At 40.7% G+C, this 17,606-nt stretch overlaps 1 protein-coding gene across 1 annotated transcript in view; it reads right to left on the bottom strand.

Moving 5' to 3' along the window:
* The window catches only part of crtac1b (cartilage acidic protein 1b), a gene marked incomplete at its 3' end in the record, with an annotated part of 36,929 nt that overhangs the window by 2,657 nt on the left and 16,666 nt on the right, over positions 1-17,606 (bottom strand). Inside the window, exons 5-12 of the mRNA XM_081351595.1 lie at positions 14,735-14,891; positions 13,147-13,281; positions 12,887-13,032; positions 7,739-7,875; positions 6,153-6,235; positions 4,633-4,733; positions 3,385-3,553; positions 114-259 (exon numbers count right to left, since the gene is read on the bottom strand). Coding sequence (XP_081207721.1) covers positions 114-259; positions 3,385-3,553; positions 4,633-4,733; positions 6,153-6,235; positions 7,739-7,875; positions 12,887-13,032; positions 13,147-13,281; positions 14,735-14,891 — 1,074 coding nt within the window. The remainder of the gene's footprint in view (positions 1-113; positions 260-3,384; positions 3,554-4,632; positions 4,734-6,152; positions 6,236-7,738; positions 7,876-12,886; positions 13,033-13,146; positions 13,282-14,734; positions 14,892-17,606) is intronic.

Below are 17,606 nucleotides of genomic sequence, written 5' to 3'. Positions count from 1 at the left end.
CATCATTGAATTATTTTCCTGTTTATCACTGTAAAGCTGCTTTGAAAGGATCTGTATTGTATAAAGCGCTATATAAATAGAGGTGACTTGACTTGAGTATGACAGGTATGCACCTCGATCTCCAGCGCTGGGGTCGCCTCCTCCTCATTCTCAGGGTAATAGATCTCCATCACTTTGTTCATATCACTGGGCTCCAGAGGCCTAGCCACAGAACGTCCATCTGGCCAGAAGACTTCCACACTGGTGGCCACATCTTTCCCTGTCAGGGCGGCAAAGAAGCAATCCTTTTAATACTTTATGAACACTCTGCCTTTATAACTTCCCCTCAGGCTTAGGAGACATAATGAATGATTTATTTTCTTAATGTACAGCTCTCCATGGAAAAATACCATTCTGGAGAAAGGGCCCTCCCAAGAAGTTTCTCGGCAAAAGCCAGGTTGGAATAGGCTCTGGTTTGGCACATGCCATGTAGACTCTTAAACAACTGCACAAGAATGTGTTCAGTCTCAGCTGTGGGCAGCAACGTGAGCAGCGAGGCCTGAATACGTCTCATTTGATGTCGGCAAGCCCGGTTTCTCATGACTGCCGGTGTGTGGGGTTCACAGGCCAGAGAGTTTCTGGCATAGCAGACACTGAGGCATTACAGCAATGAGGCTCTCATATGCCAGACCGATGAAATCTGTCTGTTGTTCAGTGGATGAAATAAGGAGCCATATAAATGGCACGGTGGTTGGAAAGCACTTCATTTAAGAAGGTTTACAGCGGCATCCATTTACTGACTTCAATCTGATTGTCGAAGACACTTTCTCAGAGACAGGGCGAAAGCAATTAACAAGGCAGTTAGAGGAGACTGTCATAGTGATCATGAATGGAGAGATCATCCATTAGAAATGAATCTGGTGGAGGAGGAAGGCAGAGGTTCAAAGGAGCAGAGATGAGGAGGGACAGGGTGGGCTCTAGACTTTCCTTCCATTATAGTCTTTAGTCAAGCAGGAGAGAAGCTGACCGCCGTCCCAGTTCTTAATTAAAGTGGCATTTCTTAGGTAAACAGATCCACTGGGCTCCTGGCATGGCCGGACTGGCACAGGTGTCTCTTCAAGACAAAAAGCATGACATTTCACCAGCGCTTACTGAAAGACACAGTTTAGTTGGGGAAGACACATTGGGCATCTGTTGGGTTTTTATTTAATGAAGGGGTAACACGTTGCAATAAGATCTAATTTATTAACATTATTTAATGCATTAAATAACATGAACTAACAATGAGCGACATTCTTACAGCATGTATCACCTTTGTAAATGTTAAAGGTGCAGTAAGCAATTTCTCAAAACTGCTGTTGAACACAAACAAACACACCCCTCCCTTCATTGCTCCGCCCCCAAAATGCACGTACACTCAATGCAAGAGTGTCTTCTTTTCAATGCAAGAGTGATAATTTCCTGCACCACACAAGCTCCAGACATGACACTCAAAACCAATGTTACTCACGTATGGAGCAGAAAAAAACGTAAACCTTAGCACTTTTAGGCCTTCCCACTTAGGTCTCTCCAGCACTGGAAAACTTTTCTAATACTAACATGGGTCCTAAAGCTCTTGCCTTGTCATAGCCCTCCCTTTGGCAATGAAATTCCTCAGACCTTTTGTAATGTCTCTCAGCTATCTCTCTTTCTAAAATCTTTCTTGAAATTTCCCTCTAGCTCACTCTCTCTCCTCCCCCATCATGAGTGGACACGCCCCCTACTGCTGATTGGCTACAAGTTTGTTGTGGTGCTCGGTCCGACCCACTTTCAACAGTGTTTTTCAAAAATCACTTACTGCACCTTTTAATAAAAAGGCTCATGTTCATGTTAGTTCACAGTGTATTAACTTTTGATCTTAAAAATGTATTAGTAAATGCTGGGATTAACATTAACTAAGATTAATAAATGCTGTAGAAATATTGTTAATTGTTAGTTCTATCATAACCACTCTGCTACACTGCTGCTGCTGCTGTTGATTATTTCTGTTGTTGTAGATTATTGTTGTCGCTGCAGAGCAAGTACAGGGACTTGCTACTGCCAATACAAACACTGATACGCTGCTGTGGCATGTAAGACATAGTAAGACAATGTAAGACAAATAGCATATATACAATTATTTCCAGCAGATCTATACAGGTGGAGCTGGGGAAGGTGGAGGGTTTCAGATGGATTCTGAAGCATGCTGCAAACTGCTTTAGCGGACTCTAACCAGCTATTTAAATGTTGAGCAAAAATCTCATTGGCTGCAGATGTGACAGGAACTAGCTTGTGCCATGTAGTAAACAATGTAAATATCATCAGGTTGCGCCATCTAGAGTTTCATGACAGAACTTAGAATTTCATGTTAGCTAATATAGTTTACTAATGAAAGCTTATTGTAAAGGTTCACTAACAAAAAGTACCATGTTATTTAATGAATTAATGTACATTAAAAATTTTAGGATTTCTTAGACATGCATTTGTGACAAATTTGAGACACCATACTGTAAAGTATGACAAATCCAAAACATAACTGGGAACGTCATTAAGAACCAAAATCCCATTGTGAGATATAAAGTATAAAATGTGACATACAGTCGCAATCGTGATAAATAAAGATGCAATTGTAAGATATAAAGTCATAATCTGAGACAAAGTCACCATTGCAAGAAATAAAGTAAAATACTCTAAGGCAGAAAACGGATTTCTATAATCTGATAGCATAAACTGTATTATGGATTTACTTTATAGTGTAGACATTTGACATCAATTTACAAACACTCTTACTGATAGAAACATTGATGAGAGGCCTGAACACGTACACACATATTTACGAGCCCTCGGGGTGATCCTGTGGGTGATCCTGTGACCGCTGATGGCTATCGTTTTGTTTTTCACAGCACATTCAGAACAATTCGAGCTTCCAGCTGGCAGCCTATTCCTGCCACAAATCCATCCGAGAGCTTCCAGATGAAGCCATGTGCCTCGAAGCATCTGTAACACGGCCGAGCCGTGGGGAAAAGGTCCCGGTCCGCTGCCACTGGCTGCTGCACCTGCAGGCTTCTCTCCGTGTCTCCAGTCTATGAGGATATTTAAGGAGCCGGCCTCCACGCGGAGGATAATGTTACTGAGACCCGAAGCCCCCCACTGAACATGACCTGGAGTTACATCATAATTGTTTCTCTGTAGTGAGTCAGCAGAGCGAATTTTTGTTTTCCCGCTGCTCGGCGACCCTGAACATTTCCGAGACGGTGGATGTACTTATGAAATAGATATATTACAGGTCTAGTCATTTTCATGGCTGTTTCTTTCTTAATGTCATTTTCCCGCAAAGATTGTTTAGGCAGACTTTTTAGGGAAAGAGAGTGGAAAAGAAATACATACCTAGTCCAAAGTGAGCCACTGGCTCCATCTCGCACAAGTACCCTGATCCTCCGTCTATAATGCGTGTGTGAGGGCCGTTTCTCTTGGTGTAGACGATCACCTTTGCCCCACGAGCAAAAGCCCCAAACTGTGTGCGTGGAATCACACGGAACCATTTATTAGATGAGCCCTGCGATGAGAAATCAACAAGTTATAAACTTTCAGATGTTAAAATGAACCAAAAATGCAAAACACTTTCAATAAACTAACAAGCTACTGTATCATGATGCATGCCTATTTGGACCAAATAGACCTGTGAAAAAAGTACAAATTAGATCTCTTAAAGTCACTATGAAATCAAAATTGACAATTCTCGTTTTATGGAGTATTGCAGTATTTATTATAAATGATGTATCTGAATAAAGATGAGGGCATTTTTTTTATAAAGTAACTTCCCCTCTCTCTTGTAACAACATCTCTTCTCTTCTCTGATGAAGTGTTTACTGGCGTGAGGGCGTGACAACCTGTCACTCACAGGAGATCAACTTACTATCAAGTATACAATCAATTCCCAATGGATAAAAAAATCAAGTCCTTCCCTACATTTTTCCTTATTTAAAAAGCCATGTTACTCTGACATATGAACGTCATAATAGGGAAGACAAACACAACTTTCGTTTCATGCCGACTTTAAATATCTCAATTGTCTCTCCTCAAGATCAAAAGGAGATATTTTGTCTGAGAAATGATTCCAAGATTATTTGCCAAAAGTCAACGATTTCAAAATGAACACAAATAGTTCCATCACATTCTTTCTAGACCATATTATCTGCTCTATGCTATCCACATTCATGTTATACTGTATCTCTATACTCTTTTATACAGTTGTCTCATTTGCAGATACTGTACTTTCACTTATCCTAAGGAATTTTAGAAGACAAAGTTGAGACAAAGTTGATAAAACCAAGTGTAAATGATTTCACTGATTTTCCGAATAAGAAGTCACCCCCCTACACCCTCAAATAGGGCACTATTTGAGGGGGCAACCATGTAGTGGTGTCCGAAACCATAGTGAATGTTATCGAGTGCACTCATTCTATCCCACATTGCACCGCAATAATGAGTGTACAACCAATGTATGCTCAACAGCTGTCCGAACTCACTCACTCGTTTTCATTCACTCCTTCAAGTGAACTGTATTAGTAGACTAAAGTAGGGTATAGTAAACGAGGGTATAGGGGGTAATTTTGGATTCAGCCATGTTCTCACCTGAGTGACTCGATACAATGAAATGGGTTGAGCCGCACTTTCCCCATGTGTAACCAGAAGATCCAGCTGTCCATCTCCATCAAAATCAGTCACAGCTGCTCCTGAAATTACAGATCATTCTGCTCAGAAACAGCTGTAACAAATGTTGTTTCAACATCTCAGTATTAATACTGTGGTTTTCTAATAATGAAGATTCAGCTGTGAGTGGTGACTGCAAATGTCAGTAAATGACCAGGGTGCAACTCATGACTACAGTAACATAGAAGCCTGGATTTATAATGCCATCTAGTGGTAGAGGATAACCAAGAGAAAGGTTTGAAGAGACACTGAACCATTCCATAACTGCACAGTTTAGGTGTTTTGTTCATCTAACACACGTAAAACTCATCATCTCTTCATTACCTGAACTGAGTGTGCCTAATTAATATACATTACTGTTCAAAAGCTTTGGGTCGGCATTTATTTGATTAAAATGCAGTAAAAAACACTAATATAGCGAAATATAACTTTTTTTCTATTTTAATATATTTTAAAATTTAATTTATTCCTGTGATGACAAAGCTGAATTTTCAGCATCATTACTCCAATCTTCAGTGTTACATGATTCTTCAGAAATCATTCAAATATGGTGCTTTTGTGCTCAAGGAATATGTCTTATTATTTTCAATGTTGAAAACAGTTGTACTGCTTAATATTTTTGTGGAAACTGTGATACATTTGTTTTCAGAATTCTTTTATGAATAGAAAGTTCAAAAGAACCGCATTTATTTGAAATAGAAATATTTTGTGACATTGTAAATGTCTTTACTGTCACATTTATTCAATTTAAAGCATCCTTGCTGAATAAATTGCTGAATTTCTGAATGGTAGTGACATTTTTTCACCACTCCTAACAAATGGGAATTAAAACCTTTTTTTTTTTTTTTTTTTTTTTTCTCGATGGACTAACCAATTAAGGTTAAACTACCTCAACTGAATAATAATAAACCTCAGCGTGATAAACTGTTTCTTTAGCTTGACATGGTGACTAAACTCACAATGTCCAAATGCATGTTAAGGGCACAGTTTTATGGTCCATGGTGAAAAATACACAAGCTGCACACTGGTGACTTTCAGAGTATTGAACTAAAGGCTGAAGAGACTGTTTTAAGCTAATTTTAAATGAGTGTGTGTGTGTGCACAGTGGATGACAGTGGTTGACAAGCGAGTAGGTGGTCCTTTGATACTGTCCAAAATGCATCAAGATGGATTAGAGTTTACACAAGAAATATGATGTGGTGATATGCAGTAAAACAACACAAATGCGAATACATTAACATTGTCTTTTTAATACATTTTTGATAGAACACGCTCCTCAATTTTTTATTAAGAATTGAGTATTTTTAAACAAGCTTTGGGTAAATTACCAAGTTATTTTAAGGGGAAAATCTAAAATTTACGATTTGTAAAACTCATGGAATGGATTTACAAAATAAACAGTCTAAAATTTTGATGGAATGAAAGAGCCAAACCCTTCATACCGGTTCCCCGTCCCTCCGGTTCCGCGGCCTCCCCGATGTTCAGCTCCTCGATCTGTGGATCTCCGTGTTCTCTCCGAGAAACTCTGCCATGGTAGAGATTAATTACTTACTGACTTTGCCTTTTGGCTTGAGAGAGCTCCACACAATGGAACAGTCAAAGATAAATGTACCTTGTCAGCTGCATGTTATACAACATGTCTCAAAGGAGATATTCATTTACAGGCTCATGAAATCCCGGCAATATTGATTCAGTTAAAACATTTCTGGGGCTGGTAGTTCCTACTTTGTATTTTGATGACTAATAGTGCTAACGAAGAGGGTCCTTTATACAAAAAGCTTAAGTCTTTGCTTTCTGAGAACTAAGGTCAAGATTGTTTGAGTTTGGGATTAGGAACAAATTTGAAACAATGTTCTGTTTAATGCTACATCCAGTCTTCTCATTAGAAAGCACTCGCATAAAGAGGTCGGATGTAGGGGGAATTTCCCATCAGGTAAAGTTGTGGTTGGACTGGGTTATATTTGTGGTCTGGTGGTTGGACTTTCTGGCTTGCCCTGCCGCCTGGGCTTACCACCAAATCCCCAAAATAGAGAAAGAGTTTCCATAATTATTTCCTACCTTACAATGTAAATGTTAAAGAAATAACTCTGTTACATAATGAAAATACTGTTTTGTGAGGTCATGTTGATCTAGCAGGCAATTGTATAGATACATGAAGAAATTAATTATTCCAGAAACACAAAGGATGCCTGGGAGGTTATACTTATTATTTAATTTATTTTTATTTATTTTTCAAAATTAAATCTTACTGATATATTTTATGAATAAATAAATAAATAAATAAATAAATAAAAGAAGAATAAGAAGATTTTATCTTTTTTTGACCAACAGTATTGTTACTGATAACTAAAACTCGTTTTCATTCATTGAAATTAAAGCTGAAATAAAACAGAATATAAATTAAGAGAAATAACTAATTTTGCCCTGACAACTAATTAAAATAAAATAAATAAGTTAAAATATAATAAATAGTAAAATTAATAGAACTAGAACTGAAATAAAATAATAAATTAAAGCTAAATAAAATAGAAAATAAAAAACAAGAACTATTGATAAAAAAAGTACAAAACAAAATCTCAAAAAGTTCAAAAAATTAAAATATAACATTAAAAGCCAATTAAAAAAATTAATAAATACTCTAATCATTTATAATTAATACTAAAATAACACTGGTGACGAGATGTAACGTTCCAAAAACAACAAAAACTGCACTATATATTTCCTTATTAGATTTCAGAACTATAAAGGAGGGATGTTTTTAGTGAATAACGACCAAAACGTTCTGTCTGTCCCTCAGACAAAGCTATTGAAAGACTTCTGAAGACTTAAAATATAGCACAAGAGTCATATGGACTACCGTTATGTATTTTTAAGGCACTTTATTGCCATTTTTGGAGCTTGACAGTACTTAATCACCATTCACTAACACTGTATAGAAACAATCTTTATGTATATTCTGCTAAACATCTCCTTATGTGTTCTTTCCTCTAAGAGCCTATGCATGCCAGTATAGTATTTTTGTACATACCTAAACAGTCTGTTGGCTGATGGTCCTCTGTAGGCAATGTTGTTGAAAAAAACCTCCAGTTCATTGTCATTATCAAAGTCAGCTACAATGACAGTGCGAACAGGAGATGGCATGGAAAACTTCTGTGTGGCAATGTCCTGTTACAGAGATCAAAAGTTGAAAGCATGCTGTTTATATTCTTTACACTTGGGATCAATCCACCAACTAATGGCTCACTTATAATGTACAGTATCTGTCTCTGCAGATTAAACTCGGACAAGAATGAGTTTTTTCCCCCTTCTCTGACAGGAGAATGTCAGCTTTAATATTTGGAGAGTCAGATGTATGATATCTATGATGACATAAAGATCTAAGCTGCAGGTAAATCACAGTCTAAAAACTTCAGGGAGTGGGAGCAGAAAAAAAGTAACTGCTATCGTCGCGCTTCAATAGTGCAGCAACGAGTCATGGAAGAGTTATTGAGCATGCCGGCACTCTCTCAAGTATTAACCCCAATTTTAATTATAGGGCTCATAAAACCTGTAGGTGAAAGCCCGTGAAGTGACCTTCTGCTGTCTGGTTGAAGGAGAGGTGATGGCCATCTCTGGACAGGACCCAGAAGAGGAGGTACAGCTGAGCATGAGAGAATACTGATCATCCCATGGATGGATAGATGGGCGGGTGGATGGACGGACGGGTAATTATTTTCATTGAGAGATAGAAGACCGACAGACAGACAGATAGACAGATAGATGTTTATAACTTAAACCCTTATTATAACTAAAACATGCACTTACACTAGCTGGTGGCCTTGTTCAGCCAAAGTTTAATTACCACATGGAATAACAGAGCATCTTAATCACAATGCAATTATACATGGCAAAGGTCACAATACCCTACGCTGATGCACAAATCCTTCTGTAAGCTCTCCCATGATACATTAACCCAACAACTGACCCCCATAAAACAGCTTCCTGCTGACATTTATCACTGTGCTAAAGAAGCCAATCACTGGCGCTAACACTGGGATCAAACTAAAGCCAAGGAAGGCTTACACACACAACAGTCCAGTCAAACACAATTGCCTGAGACACTCTGGTAAAACAGAGCTCCATGACTTACTATTGCTGGAAAATAGATTCAATTTTATGTTCATTCCTTTTTGTGTGTTATTTTTTTAAGGAAAAGCTTGCTTACATAGCCTAATTAAACCATTAGTTCAAGATTAGCAGACTTCCAAATTGATTGGCCTCATAGGACAAATTTTTCTCTTAGACAAAAATAAGATTAAAGAGAGCAGATTGAAATTCTTTAAGACTTCTGCATACAGTATCAGATGGCAGTGTCAAAAGTCTCTTCTGCTCACCAAGGCTGCATTTATTTGAAAAAGAAAAAATTTAAACTTAAAATAACTATTTTATTTTGATATCTTTAAATTTTATAGATTTTAATGTCACTTATTGCTGAATATTCAACATTATCATTATCATTTAACACTTTATTATTATCAGTGTTGTACTTCTTAATTTTTTGTTTTTGGGGGGGATTCTCTGATGAGTAAAAGGTCTAAAATGAAAAAAAAAGGTTTTTCTGATGTAACCTTCATTCTCTGAGGGAGGGAACAGAGACGTTATGTCGACTGACAGATGGGAAGCCCCAATCACCTCTGAGTCTTAGAAAAAAAGGCCAAAGGAATTTGAGAGTGGAATTGACATGCCAAGCTCCCGTTGAGTCGTAACCATAGACTGTAAAAAAATATGGACGTAGTGTCCGTGACGTCACCCGTAGGTTTCTGAAGAGCATTTTTGAAGCCTAAAGTGGGCGGAGCCGGCCGTCGCCATCTTGGCCTTGCGTCACTCCCGGATAACAGAAAATAGACAAACAGGCGGGGCGTGAGTGGAGCTGAGGAGCCTGGCTATCTGAAATCACCTAGCTCGACGTGATCGAGTTAGCTGATGATGTAAAGCCAATTAAACGTTCCTATTTTTGCCCTTCGAAATATTATAATAGTTAAAAGATATGGCTACAAGTGAGACTGTGTATTACTTAGAGAGTGTTTGTGTGTGACAGTGATTTATGTGCATACATGTCCGTCACTCTTTCATGGTCCGTCAGCGCGGCATCGCTCAAGTTCGTAGAGAGCTTATTCAGTCCATTTTAAATTCTGATGTTGGCCGTCTCTCAAATGGGTTATGGTTTAACCGTTAAACCATAGATATATTGCCTTTGAAGTGCAAGTAAATGCGCTAGAAAATCCGCGCTCATTCACGGACGGAGAAAGCGCCGACGCCCGCATGATTTCATCTGACGGTAACTTACATAAGCATATTAAAATCCATCTGTTCCATGGGAGCAGAACAAACGAGCATTTATTGACGTTTTAAATTTGAAAACCCCAAAAAGCAACGAAATTGTCAGACATCCATTAGTGCATGTTCACAGAGGAAAACAACTGAAATACAGCGCTGGTTGTTCTCTCGAACGATAACGACGGAATCCAAAGACGTGGGCTTTGTAACGTTACCCAAGTATTAAATTGTATGAAATAATCCCGAAAAAAAGCACAAACACTGCAGAGATGGCAAGTTCAGCAGCTAACATTTGCTGAGGTGAAGTGACGGCTAGTAACAGCAGACAAACGGCTAGCACTGACAGCGGCAATCCATCTGTCACTCAAGTGGCTTGGCCACACCCTTAAATTTAAATATTAATCAACTAAACGGACGAGTTATAAAATAATTCACCCCCCTCACAGTTGTTATGAAGGGCAAAATTAGCTGTATAGACCAAATCCACATACAGACACCAGGCTTTAAACACGTTTTTTTCTGCTGTAAAATTTGGCATTTTAACATGGGGAAGATACAGATTTGACTCACTTCTGACAACAGCCTCAAGCGGCCAGTCAACGAATTGCAGTTTAACTCACTTCCGTGTTGGTTTCAAGAGAGAGACGGGGAGGTTGCCGCTTGGTCGTAACCTACCCAGCGCCCCATGTAAGCCCAGAATGATAGTCCTCCATGCCAACGGGATGGAAGGGACAGGGCTTACCATGGAGATGGTCGTAGCTGTTACTTTACATTGTTATTTCACAGAAAGGCTTCGGTTCACAATTCCATTTTTTCAGCCATACTACAGTCAGACACAGAAGCAGGGCAGAGCAAAGGGAAATACACAGATTTATCGACAGGAAAACCGTGCCGAGGAAGAATACACATATGGGATTACCCAGGGGGAATCACAACACTAGCCCAGTACAGGTACTCGAGTACAGGGCCTGGCGTCGGACGACTCCACCACATCTGACTGCTGAAGGATGCTCAGAGGAACTCAATTCAGGATTCAATAAGTGAGGAACTTACCTGGAGAGCCAAGAAGGCGCTCATATCCTCACCCATAGAGGGGAATGGGGCTGCAGTCTAAACACCAAACCAGCGTTCCCACACATTAGCTGTGTGTACTCAACACAATGGAAGAAACAGGCTCCACATGGAGATTGTAGAATCTCGCAAAGTTAATAGGTGTCGCCAAGCCTACAGCTCTAATGGCCAGGAGAAGGCAACACTCCAAGTGAAGTGAGCCCTGACTACGAGGGGGCACGCCTTGCCTTGGGATTGGTACGCCAAGGCGATGGTATCCACTTTTCAGTGGGCCAACCTATGCTTGGAGACAGCCTTTCCCGTCTGCTAACCTCCAAAGCTGACCAGACAAAGAGCTGCTCAGAGCTTCTGAAACTCTGCATGTGTTCCACGTAAACGGGACACAGTAATTCCAGGGCTCGGTCTGCCTCTTCCGGGGACAGCGTTGGAAGTTCAACACCTGGTCTCGGAAGGGAGTTGGCCGTATCTGGGCCGGGGTCTGAGGAAGGTGTGAGAAGAAGCTGACCTGAACTCAAGGAAGGATTCGCTGACTGAAAATGCCTGCAGGTCCCCCACCCTCTTGATGGAAGTGAGCGCGGTCAGGAGCACTGTCTTTAGAGACAAGATCTTAAGCTCAACTGACTCAAGTGACTTCAGTGGCTCAAAGGGAGCTCTCTGCAGACCAGAAAGGACCACAGAAAGAACCCAGGAGGGGATAAGGCACGGTCTGGAATGATTTAACCTCCTGGTGCCTCTCAGGAACCTGATGACCAGGTAGTACTTCCCTAGCGACTTACTGTCAACTGCAACATGATGTGGTGCAATGGCGGCAACATTCACCATCAAGTTGGAGGGGACAGCCTCCGTGCCAACCCTTCTTCCAGGAAGGAAAGCACAGAACCGATCAGGCATCTCCGGGGTCTTCCTGACGGGAATAGCACCACTCAGTGATCAGACTCCACTTCAAAGCATAAGCTTGTCTGATAGAGAGAGCTCTGGCTTGAGTGTTATTATCTACCACTGCTGGTGGTAGGCCACTTAAGTCTTCCATGTCCGGTCCAGAAGCCACAATCACGTGGATGTAAATTCTTCGCCCGGAATGTAAATGTTGCGGAGTGACCTGAGAGAGTGACCTCTGCTGACTCCAGAGGAGGAGATGGCGGGTGAGTTGGGACATGCGACGTGAGCGAACATCACCATTTTAATCAATTTAATGCATCCTTTCTGAGTAAAAGTATTAATCTCTTTCAAAAATAATACTGACTCCAATCTTTTGATAAATTTTGTATTCAAAAAATGAATAAATGAACAGACATTTATCACAACATTCAGACTTCATTCAGTCAAGCTCTCAGCAGATTATAAAACTTCCTGTGTGAGTCTCAGGAAAAAAAGAGGGTCTTCGATCTTACTGTGACTAATTACAATCACTGTGCTTTACCAGCTGAAATGAAGGCCAGGTTGCTGCGCAAACAATAGAACAATGATTAGAGAATAACTGAATACTCTATTCAAACAGCAGATGTTATTATTTTATCCTCTGTATTCTGTCATAAGGATTTAATTATGCAGCTTAAAATGTAGGGATCATGTTTTGTTCTGCATTACAAAGATGAAGCCTACCATTCAGAATATATTCACATCTAATAAAAACAAAACTAGATTTGCATTTCCTGAAGGAAATACCAGTTCTTGCAGAGCAGCTAAAGAACAACATTAACGTCTCAGGCTTCGCAAGCACTGTAATAAACTTCTAGTGTCCTCTATTACAGCTAAAAGCATAAGAAAATAGAGATTTTAAAATCTGCACCTTAAACCTTTGCTTGCGATTGTTACTGAGCTGTAGAAACAGACGATGAGGCCCATTCCAATTTCCATAGACAATGTCTGTCTTCCCATCTCGATTAAAATCGGCTAACGCCACTCCACGGCCATGCTGCATTGGGTCATCCACCCCTGCAACAACAAAAAAGCTAATATTTAATTTCATAATTGCTGTAAAAGGTTAACAAATTCACCATTCAAAACAAAATCATCAAGAAAAAGAAAACAGTGACAGCTCTTGCTTACCCGCTTGTGCCGCAACTTCTGTAAAGGTACCGTCTCCATTGTTGCGAAACAGGAAGTTAGGACTGTACTCATTGTCACAGAATATATCAGGTAGGGTCTGACTGAGGATCGGACCAACCACGACCCCCCGTCCCCCTATAACACAAAGCAGAGACGGCCATCATCACCAAAAGCACAGTAGAAATCGTTAGTGGCTTTCCAGCTCATTTCCCCGGCCCCTGCTCACTGCTGCTTTTGCTGACACAGACTCTGGCTGCCCATAATCACATTACAAGGAGTGTGAACATGTGCATTTAAAAAGCTTTCCTTCAACACATCTTGCCTGGCGATCACTATTCTACAGCTTTGACCTCTAGTTGAATTGCAGCAGCAAGTACATTTTATTTGTATAGCACTTTTCACAATGCACAATGTTTCAAAACAGCTTTAAATAAAATCATGCCTTAATGTCTATAAGCCCAGCTCTACCAAGCTTTTTACTTTATGCTAAATATGAGCATCACATTAACAGGTTTAATGGCTCTTACTCTCTTTTGAATAACACTGGAGCAGAAATTTAGGAGTTCTTTTATGATATATACTGTATATATATATATATGTTTTTTTTTTTTTTTTTTTGCAAGATTTCTGATTAAATTATTGTAACATTAGGTACTGATTAAGTACTTGTGACATTGTTGTAGATGGTTATAAAATAAAATAAAAACTACTTTTATAATAGAAATTAAATAAAATATATTGCGGTTGAAACCATACCATGTTTTCTGTCATTTAAACGTGATATGTGAATAGTGTAAAATATGTAAAAAATTAAATATGTGAATAAAATAAAATGCATTTAAAAACTTAATTTACTTAACTTAATAAATAATTTTAAAACATACTATGGTTAAAACCATTCCTTTTTTTTTTTTTTTTTTTTTTTGTCTTTTAAACATGTGACAATATGTGAATAGGCCTTGGAATAAAATGTGAAAATATGTTAATAAAATATGTAAAATATTAAATATGTGAATAAAATAAAATAAATAATGCATTTTTAATATAAATGAAATAAAATATATTTTAGTTTAAGCCATTCCATGTTTTGTCATTCAAACATGTGATAATATGTGAAGCTTGCCGAAGTGACAGTGACATTTCACTCTTGCTCATACAAGAGTGCCTCCCTCGAAACAGCTCTGAACAGTCGTCCAGAGCCCTGCTCTCCCCATAGAGATTAATGGAATGGTTGCTTCATTGAGTAAGTCAGAGCTGAAATACGGCTCACTTGTCCTTGTTCCTTCACATGACTTTCAGTGCAGTAAACAGCTGAGTGGGCCAAAACTCCCATCTCTTTATTCAGCGCTGCCTTCCAGGGCCCTGTTCTCTCTATTACTGGCTGCTTTAGCTGATAAACACTGTCTATAACTCAGTGATTCAAAGCTGATATGAGCACTGAGGTCTACTGTAAATCAGCCACAAGGCAAAAAAACCTGGATCCTACAGCTCATGGCCTTTAAAGAGTCCGGGTAATATATTCACTGTCTGACATCATCATACACTTACACACTCCCGCTCATGCATTCATAAATAAGCGGACATGCACCTGTGAATTTGTTGACTCCTGCCTGCTCGGCCACGTTTGACAGCGCAATGATTCCCTTGGACAGGTCACTTGAACTTTCATCCATTTCAATCAGAGCATGAGGACCTACAGTCCCGCTGGCATAATTGGCAATGTAGATGGAATAACGACCTGTTCCCTTAAAAAAAAAAGTAGAAGACAAAAGCATTCAGTTGTACAGAGATGAGTTCAGTTCAGTTTATTTGTCATTGTTACAGGATAACAACAAAATGTTGTTAGAGCAAAAACAGACAGACAGGCATATAGTTTTAAGTTGTTCACCCATTTGCCTTATCAATATATGTCCCCATGAATTGAATTACCCATGACTTTGTACCTAATTTAACTCCCCATAAATACCCCTAGAAAACCCCATAAATTGCTACTGTATGTCCAGTAAAGTGCATGGTGCAATTAATAAATCTAATAGAGGTAAGGTTGTTGGAGTGTTTTTGCAGCAATGCAAAGTCCAGGTCACAGGTATTGAGGGTGTATGGACAGAGACATTATGTCACAGAGGGATGTCCGATGGGGAATGGGGGGGTAGACTGGCCATTAAGCAGCCTGACTGCATGGGGGTAAAGACTGTTGGCCAGCCTGCTGGTTTTGGCCCCGATGGACCTATATCTTCTCCCCGAAGGCAGTAGTTGGAAGAGGTGATGTGCTGGATGTAAATGGTCCTGGAGGATGTTCTTCACTCAGTTCATGCAGCGGGAGGTGTACACAGTTGGAATGTCTGGGAGGATGACCCCAATGATCTTTCCTGCGGCTCTCACCACTCTGTATAGGGCCTCCTTCTCTGCACTGGTGCAGGCAGCAAACCACACCAGTAACCCGTAGGTCAACACACTATCCACTGCACAGTGGTAAAAGTTGACCATGAGTCTCTGGGCAGTTTTGCCCACCTCAGCTTCCTGAGGAAGAAGAGGCACAGGCCTTCGCTGTGGCAGAGGCGATGGTTTTCCCCCACGACAGATCCTCCGTCACAGTCACACCTAAAAACTTAAAACTAGAGACCCTCTCCACCACCTCATTCCCAATGAGGAATGGAGAGTGGTTTAACTGTCCAGTCTTGCGGAAATCCACAATGATTTCTTTGGTTTTCTTTGTGTTGAGGGTCAGGTTGTTGCTGCTGCACCATGCCGCCAGCAGTTGGACCTCTCGCCTGTATGCAGTCTCGTTATTCCCGGTGATGAGGCCGAGCACTGTTGTGTTGTCGGCAAATTTTATTACGTAGTTGGATGGGGAGGAAGAACTGCAGTATTGTGTGAAAAGTGTGTAGAGAAGTGGGCTGAGCACACAACCCTGGGGGGCCCCGGTGTTAATGGTCAGGGTGGAGGACGTGTGCTTGCCTACTCTGACATATTGTGTGCGGTTTGTTAGAAAGTCCAGTATCCAGTTGTATAATGTGGTGCCTAGTCCAAGTCCATGTAGTTTGTCACGGAGTTTGTTTGGCAAGATTGTGTTAAATGCTGAGCTGAAATCGACAAAGAGAAGCCTTGCATATGTGTTCCTGTGTTCTAGATGTTCTAGCAAAGTGTGTAACACAATAGCTATGGCATCCTCTGTTAAAGGTAAAAGATGTAGTGAAGGCCGTTGTTAGCTCGGCTGCACAGTCTTTAAGCACCCGACCCTGTACTCCATCTGGTCCTGCTGCTTTCCTTGGGTTGATGTTGCGTAGGCAAAGTCTGACATCATGGGTGCTTATAACTAATAATAGTTCCCTTTCAAGGGAACTCGAACTGCGTCGATACGACACTTTGGGGAATGCCCCCAGCATAGCGCTTCTGAAGCATGAATGAATCTATTCCAATGCTGATTGGCGTTACGTCATGATGTAACATGTGACGGCATACACAGAAGCTACAAAGGGATGCCGGCACACAACAGAGTTAGCTTTTTGCTCTTCAGCAAGCGCTCTGTGTCAAACTGTCTGTCCTATTTGGTGTTGTTTGTCCCGTAAGAACTTCAAATAAAGATTCTGTGGCTGGGATCTTGCGTTTGCCGAGGCAGCGCGTAGATTTAAGGTCTGCATTGCAATACAGAATCTAGTGGCTCGGATCTCGTGTTTGTCGAGGCAGTGCATAGATTACGGGTCTACTTTGCAAAAAAGATTCTGTGGCTGGGATCTCGCGTTTGCAGAGGCAGCGCATAGATTTAAGGTCTGCATTGCAATACAGAATCAAGTGGCTCAGATCTCGCGTTTGCCGAGGCAGTGCAAATAAGGAAATCGGTGTGTAAGTGTGATACTGTTTGGGTGCGGGGCATGCACAGTCAGCTCCTGAGGGGGATATTATCTGACTTTGTGAAGTTAGATATTTTAATTCAGCCTACCATCCAGAACAGAAGGAGAGTGTCGCTTCTAGAGGTCCAACTCAGAGAGCTTGGGACTCTAGGCGGCGCTCTTGCCCACAGCCTCCTGAGAAGACAGCTCTAAGGATCGTCATTAAGGTCTGGAAGGCGTCAGGAAAGAGATCCTACTTCCTAAATCCGTTACGTATGATCAGGGTTACGCACAGATGCCTTTATTCCCTGTCCATATGGAAGAAACCTTGGTTCCTGTCCCAAGGCCCAGAGTGGGGGGGGGGGCCCATGTCACCGGAAAACCGTTTTGACAGACGCATCCCTCATTGGCTGGGGCGCGGTCATGAACGGCCGCTTTTCGAGAGGTCTGTGGCAGGACTGGCACCATTCTTGGCATATAAATTGCCTGGAAATGCTGCCGGTATTGAGGGTTCTGAGGAGCTTCCTCCCAGACCTAAGGGGTCACCGCGTTCTGATACGGTCAGACAATGTGCCGGTGGTCTCCTATTTAATTCATCAGGGGGGTCTGAGATCGCACCCTCTATCCAGA

The sequence above is a fragment of the Scardinius erythrophthalmus genome (assembly GCF_964197995.2).
Source record: "Scardinius erythrophthalmus genome assembly, chromosome: 21".
Classification (NCBI taxonomy): Eukaryota; Metazoa; Chordata; class Actinopteri; order Cypriniformes; family Leuciscidae; genus Scardinius; species Scardinius erythrophthalmus.
The sequence above is the reverse complement of the archived record's forward strand: the minus strand, read 5'-3'. Positions and strand labels throughout refer to the sequence as shown.